The sequence below is a fragment of the Hyaena hyaena genome, unplaced genomic scaffold, assembly GCF_003009895.1.
Source record: "Hyaena hyaena isolate Hyena2069 unplaced genomic scaffold, ASM300989v1 scaffold_753, whole genome shotgun sequence".
Classification (NCBI taxonomy): domain Eukaryota; kingdom Metazoa; phylum Chordata; class Mammalia; order Carnivora; family Hyaenidae; genus Hyaena; species Hyaena hyaena.
Window position 1 is genome coordinate 126,103 of NW_024081387.1, and position 7,494 is coordinate 133,596.

Below are 7,494 nucleotides of genomic sequence, written 5' to 3' on the forward strand. Positions count from 1 at the left end.
TCCATTTTCTCCCCAGTAATGTTTAACCTTAAATTTAAAAAAAAAAATCTAGAAGATAAAAGAGCATGTTTTCTGGCAAGTGCATTCCACCCCCATGGTTATTAATTTCAGAACACATCTGAATTCCTTCTCTGTGGCACATGTTTTAGTCCAGGAGCAGACATTTCCTGGCTGGGGTCAGATTTCAAGTTCTCATCTGATGGTACCAATACCACTACCAGATTCTTCTTTGTAGTCAACTCTGGAGGTCTTCCCTGAGTACAACTTGGTGTCTGAAGATCCACTCAAGTGCCTGTCGTCATCAGTCTTTCCAGAAAATCACAGCCTTCTCTCTTAGGAACACGTCTACTGTACTGAGCTTTGCTTTTGGAAACAGCTTCTTCCCGAGACCTGGTTGAAAGAAACTGTCTAGTGTCATACTGCCCAGCATGGAGGTGAAGAACTTCGCAGTTTGGGATTATGTCGTATTTGCAGCCCTCTTTGTTATTTCCTCTGGAATTGGGGTGTTCTTTGCTATCAAGGAGAGGAAAAAGGCAACTTCAAGGGAGTTTCTGGTTGGGGGAAGGCAAATGAGCTTTGGTCCTGTAGCATTGTCTCTGACAGCCAGCTTCATGTCAGCTGTCACGGTCCTGGGGACACCCTCCGAGGTTTACCGCTTTGGGGCATCGTTTGTGCTCTTCTTCATTTCATATGCATTCGTCATCATCCTCACATCAGAGCTCTTTCTCCCTGTGTTCTACAGATCTGGCATCACCAGCACATATGAGGTAAGACAACTAGTCCCTGATGTGAGAAACAAAGGCAGAAAGAAATGTAGATAAAATTAATTTTCCTTATAACCCGTAGCCCATGGACAAATACTTGAGGCAGGCAGACTAGAACATTTCTTCAGGAACTCCCAACTGTCTTTCTGTTCATACTTGCTAGAGGGTAAAACAACCTTAACTTGAAATAGGAGGCCTCCAAGATCCTGTGAGTCTTCTTTAACATATGAAAGTCCTTTTGGAAACTTCCCCTTGCCTTTGCCTCCCCCAGCTCCCAAGTGTATAATCAGTCACTCCTCACAACCCCAGTGCAGCTTCTTCTTCCCATGGGTACTGACCTATTCCCATACTTTAATTAAAAAACACCTTTTTGCACTGAAGACATCTCAAGAATTCTTTCTTGGCCATCACCTCTGAACCCCAACACTTCAAAACTCATCATTCTCTTCTTTACTTTGGAAAAAGTTGCTCTTTTCTCTCCCGGTGAACATTTTTGGTTATTCTTTTTTCTTCTTCTTCTTCTAATAACATACATTGTCTTAATAACATTGTAGTTGAAAAACATTTATTTTCAAGACAATTACACATCACAATAAAATACATTTTGTTGTTATTATTGGGAAAAATTACCTTTGCACATACAACTGTTTTTCCATTTGTAAAATGAAAATCTGGAGCCAATCCCAGAAGGCTATTTCAATGATTAGATGAGAACCTATCTGTAACCATGTTATGCATTGCCTGACTTGTAGGAGAGTTTCAATGAGAGAGAGCTAAAGTTATTATTTGTATTATTGACATCATTATTCTAAAAAAGTATTCAGAACATATATTGTAAGTATAATCATTTTTCAGATAAGAACACTGAGACTTAGATAAATGGCTTAGTCAAATTGTATAGTAGATAAAGTCCATTTCGTCTTTATCCCTTTCATTCATATATTAGAGCTGAATACTTTAATATGAGTATTACTATCTTCCAATTTTCAGTGGAGAAGTGGTAATGTGTTTTTTTTAAATTAGAAAATATTTCAATGGAGGGAATTGCTAAACAATACAAATATGGGGATTATGTTAATGAAAAGAAAATCATCCCTACTAAGTCACAGCAGAGGACTCTTAACAGACCTTTTTTTTCTTAATTCCCTAAACTAAATTATTATAAAGGATTACTCTAGACTTCAAAGGCCACTTAGGCACAAACTTTCCAGAAGGTTTTAAAACTTATTATTCCACAGATAATCATACCTTAAATATCCAACCTCCAATACCCCTCCCCACCAAAATTAGGTAATAAGAATTAGGTAATACAACAGTTGCTCTCTGAGATGTCATTCAAGGGAAAATGACTAAATTTATACTTAGTCCGAAAATACATATGCACATGTCTTCATTGCTCGTTAGTGTACTGCTGAAAACATAAATATATCCTTGGTTTTTCCATACAACCATTAAGGTTGACTCCCAAAGGTATTGCTAGCATTAAAAAAGAAAGAAAGAAAGAAAAAAAAAGATTACCTAAGTAACTGCTAGAGAGAGAGAGAGAGAGAGAGAGAGAGAGAGAGAAGAGCCAGAAAACAGGAGTTCAATTTCAAAGTCCATTACTTAATAATAGGATGGCTTTGTGCAAGTTAGTGAGTGTTTATCACCTCCAGCTTTCAGGCAGGAAATCATAACTCCCTTCTTTCATGCAGGCTTACTTAAGTGTAAAAGAGCTTTTCAAATTATTAAAAAATATACCCAAATGTGGCAAGTCATTTTTACAACTAATTCAATAGTCCATTCAGTACTCATTAAACATCTATGTTCCAGGCACACTCTAGATCCCAGAGATGAAGCACTAAGCCAAACCCCCGCTCTCTTGGCACTTGCTTTATAACAGAGAAGGTGATCAATAAACACACCATGTAAGAGAATCATAATGGAAAAGTTTGCTATTTAGCTGTGCGCTGAGCACTGCTTTAGGTACTCTACACGTATTAAATCATTTGGCCTTCAAATAACCATTTTAGATAGGTTCTATTATCATCTCCATTTAACAGACTAGAAAAATGAGGCACATAGAGTTAAGTAACTTGCTCAATGTCACACAGCTAGCAAGTGGCAGTTTTTCAAACCAGGGCAGTCTAATTTTAAATTTTTTAATGTCTATTTTTGGAAAAGACAGAGAAGAAGAGAGAGAGAGGAAGAGAGAGAGCGAGGGAGGGGCAGAGAGGAAGACAGAATCTGAAGCAGGCTCCAGGCTCTGAGTTATCAGCAAGGAGCCCAATGCAGGGCTTGAATCCACCAAGCATGTAATCATGACCTGAGCCTAAGTTGAATGCTTAACGGACTAAACCACCCAGGCGCCCCCAGGCAGTCTAACTTTAGAGACTGAATGCTGAATCACAATGATATCCTGCCCTACTAAATATAATAGAGAAAAGGTAAATAGGATAAGGTAGAATGTAGGAGTTTTGCTTTGGGTGCGGAATGTCCATAATTCACATAGGGTGGTTAAGTAAGACTTCAATGATATAAGGGCATTTCAGTGGGGACCTGTAGAAAGCAAGCAATTACACCATAAGAGGGGAGAACATCCGAAGCTAAAGTAACCACAGATGCAAAGGCCCTAAAAGGGAAGTGTGATTAGCATGTTTGAAGGACACATAGAAATCAGTGTACTTGGAGAAGAGTGACGCAAGGGGAGAAAGGAAAAAGATGAGATCAGAGAGGTAGAGGGCCCCATTACAAGAAGTAGCAGTTTTAGTGACAGACACCGGGAGCTTTAAATATTTATGGGGCAATTTGGTTGTCACAATGATTGGGGGACACTACTGAAATTTAGGGAGCTTGAGCAGTGTCACCAGGTGTCTTGGTAAAACACATATATGTAATAAATAATTATACCATGGGTTTAATGATTTTTAATGCCCTCTTGTTCAAAACCTACTGCAAATGGAAATTAGTAGGACTTTACTACGTAATAATGTTAACTTTTTAAAATAAGAAGTTACCTACAAATTATAGGTATAATTAGTATATATTTTGTAAATTATAATTTATAAATTAGTATAATTTATAAATTTTCCCCAAATTAAAATGGAATAAAAACATTGTCTTGAAATTTCTGAGACATTTACTGAGCAATCTATTCCAGACGTGCTACTCGGTACACAGTTGGTTGAAGGTGGCTTTAGTCAGTGGTTGAGTTACTACAGTAAACCAATTGCAAATATGTGACTGAGGATTTGAGACTGCCTTTCAATTATTAAGTTAGTTAATATACAGGAAATGTAAGGGTTTCATTGATTTTAATTTATACAGCTTGTTGTCCTCTACATATTTTATTTTATTTTTAAATGTTTATTTATTTTTGAGAGAGAGAGAGTGAGCAGGGGAGGGGCAGAGAGAGGGGGACAGAGGATCCAAAGCAGGCTCTGCACTGACAGCAGTGAGCCCGATGTGGGGCTCAAACTCACAAACTGCGAGATGATGACCTAAGCCAAAGTTGGATGTTCAACTGACTGAGCCACCCAGGTGCCCCTGCCCTCTATATCAGGTTGTGTAAAGTGCACATGAGGTTATTTGGGGATTGTTTTGCTTTATAAGAATTGGCAGTATGGCACAGGGATTAAAAGCATGGACTCTTGACTCAAGTCTATTTGGCTTTGAATGCTGGCACTGCCACATACCAGCGGCATGACTGGGAAAATTGCTTAACTTCTCAGTACCTGATTTCCACATTTGTGAGATAGTCATAATAAAAGCATCTGCCTCAGAGGATGTCTGTGAGGAGTAAATGAGGTGTTACATGCAAATTCCAGGGTTTTTTTTAATGTTTATTTATTTTTGAGAGAGACAGAGCACAAGTAGGGGAGGGGCAGAGAGAAACGGAGACACAGAATCCGAAGCAGGCTCCAGGCTCTGAGCTGTCAGCACAGAACCCTACTGTGCTGGGCTCGAACTCACAAACTGTGAGATCATGACCTGAGCTGAAGTCGAGCACCCAACCGACTGGCCACCCAGGTGCCCCTACATGCAAATACTTTTAACAGAAACTGGCAAATGGTAAATACTGTATAAGAGTTTGTATAATTGTTGTGGTTGTTGTTGTTGTTGTTAATGTCCCAAATTTATACCACTTAAGCTCTTTATAGCAACTTGAATTTGTGTTTCTTTGTCCTCCATTCCCTGCTACCCATCCATAGATATTCTTTCCAGGGTCTTGAAAGTACTAAAGACTAAAGACTGAAGAAGTGGGGTCTATTTCCCCACCCCTTGAATCTGTGATTGCCTTGTGATTTGTTTTGACCAATAGAGTATGGTAGAAGTGATGTGTGTATTTGGGCCCTAGGCCTCATGAAGTAGACAGCCTCTGGCTTTGCCCTTTTGGAACACTGTCTTGGTTCTGGTATGTCAGGAAGCTGGGCTGGCTGGGCTAGCTTCTGGAGGATGAGTGGATAAGAGAGGAGAACAGAGCACCCCATCCAACAGCGAGCACACTTAGCAGACATGTGAGTGAGGTCATGTGGACCTCCTCACCCAGCTGAACTTCCAGTTGATCGCAGCCCTAAGAGAGGCCTGGGGAAACAAGTAGAGAAATAACCCAGTAAATCCACAAAAATTATGAAAAATATAAATCTTAAAAATTTTTTTTCTTTTTAGTTTTTTTCTTTTTTAATTGCAGGACAGTTGGGTATGTCCTTTGTTTTTAAACCAATGAGTTTCAGGGTGAGTGTTATACAGCAATAGCCAACCAATTTAAATGCTTTGACATAAAGTGGGATTTCTAGACCAAGATGTGCCATCTGTGCGACATTATCACTATCCTGTCCCATGTCAAAGCATAAGGAATTGTTCTCGCCCTCACATTATAAATTAGGCTCAGCTCATTTGCAATATCATACATTTTCATTATCTCCACTTGGACAGTTTATAATTAGTCTCCTCATGTTGTCTCCACTTCAGTTAAAGTTATTTCTTTCTTTTTCTTATCACACACTAATAAATACAGTCTGTTATTATTTGTCCTTCTCACTAGTTTATACACTGGTATCTGCCTGCCTTCTCATTTTTCTTGGACTTCTTAAAATCTAAATGGCTTCTTGAATTGCTTCTCTTTAATCCAAACTTTTTCATTAGAGGAGTGCACAGGCTACTACTTTTTAAATATCATCTTTTATAGTGGTTTTAAGCATTATAGATGACATAGTTTGGGGGGTAAGTTTATTTCCTTATAATTCTCCTTTTTCACTCATTGTGTTCTAGTAATTATACCTACACTGAAACTAGATGTGTAGGTATAAAATATCATTATTGAATATTATTTCAGCATAGTAAATGCTGTTAAGAATGTTTGCTTTAAAATGTATATTCAGCGTTTGATAGGGTTTTAAGCAATGCTCTGAAGCCTTTTAGGTCGTGAGAACTGACTCTTACTCTCTGTGAGATGGGTCATTACAGCATCTGGGCAGAGGAGTGACATGATGTGATTTTTATTTTGAGTGTTGCTCTAGCTGGATGTTGAGAATAATTCTAGAGTTTTGACTGGTGAATCAGAAGGTCTAGTTAGGAGGGTTTTGCTGTAACTCACACTAGAGCTGAAGGTACTGCAGTGGTAAGAGATGATGCAAGTGGCTGTATTTTGAAAGTGGGGCATAAGCACCAGAATTCTTCTATGAATTGAGTGTGGGGAGTAAGAAAAAGAGGAGTAAAGAATGGATCCATGTTATGTGAGTTTGAACCAACACGAGAACTTGACTTAGTATATACTGGATAGAAAAGAATATAGCTCAATCAGGTCTGGGGTTTTGAAAATAATTGAATCTATTGATGGTAAGTGTTACCTGTGCTGTTTTTGAAAACAGGCATGAAGCATACAACCTTTCAGGTGAACTTCCATTTTTAAATTTTAAATGTATCAATAGATAGATATATACCAAAGAGGACCATTGAGGGAGAAAGGGACTAATTGAAAGATGGGGTAAATTCATTCAGATATAGAACATTGTAGTTGGAATTGTCTCTCTTGTTTCATGGAAGAGAAACCAGAGGGTTAGGTTAAAGTGAGACAGTGGCAAAACTCAAACTACAATTCAAGGAGTCTTACTTCTGATTCACGTCTTGGACTGAATTGGCTAAATTTTGTGAATGTAAACAGAGATGTTAAAACCCTTGACTTTTCCTAGATTTCTGTAGCAGATTCCTTACTGTCTTTTCATTTTTCAGGAACAATTTCCACTTTGCTTTCCCCAACTTCATGTGCCACCCAGGCCCAAAGTCAATACTGAATATTTTGTGGCTTTACTACAATATTTTTCCACTACTGGTACCAATTTTTATTTTATTTTATTTTATTTTATTTTTGCCTTTATTTTATTTTTTTTAATTTTTTTTTTTACAAATAGTTTATTGTCAAATTAGTTTCCACATAACACTCAGTGCTCATCCCCAAAGTGCCCTCCTCCATGCCCACCCCCCCTCCCCCCCACATCCATCAGTCCTCAGTTTTTGTCAGCATTCAAGAGTCTCTCATGGTTTGCCTCTCTCCCTTTCCCCCACCAGTTCCGCCCTTCTTCTCCCCCTTGTTCCTCCATCAAGTTCCTCCTAATCCTCCTATACGTGCAAACATATGATATTTGTCCTTCTCTGCCTGACTTATTTCGCTCAGCATAACACCCTCAAGGTCCATCCATGTTGCTACACATGGCCAGATTTCATTGTTTCTCATTGCCATGTAGTATTCCAT

General features: G+C 38.5%; 1 protein-coding gene across 1 annotated transcript in view; it reads left to right on the top strand.

Moving 5' to 3' along the window:
• Nucleotides 1-428: 428 nt before the first annotated feature.
• SLC5A12 (solute carrier family 5 member 12) overlaps nucleotides 429-7,494 on the top strand; it is a 53,609-nt gene continuing 46,543 nt past the window's right edge. Inside the window, exon 1 of the mRNA XM_039218375.1 lies at nucleotides 429-767. Coding sequence (XP_039074306.1) covers nucleotides 429-767 — 339 coding nt within the window. The remainder of the gene's footprint in view (nucleotides 768-7,494) is intronic.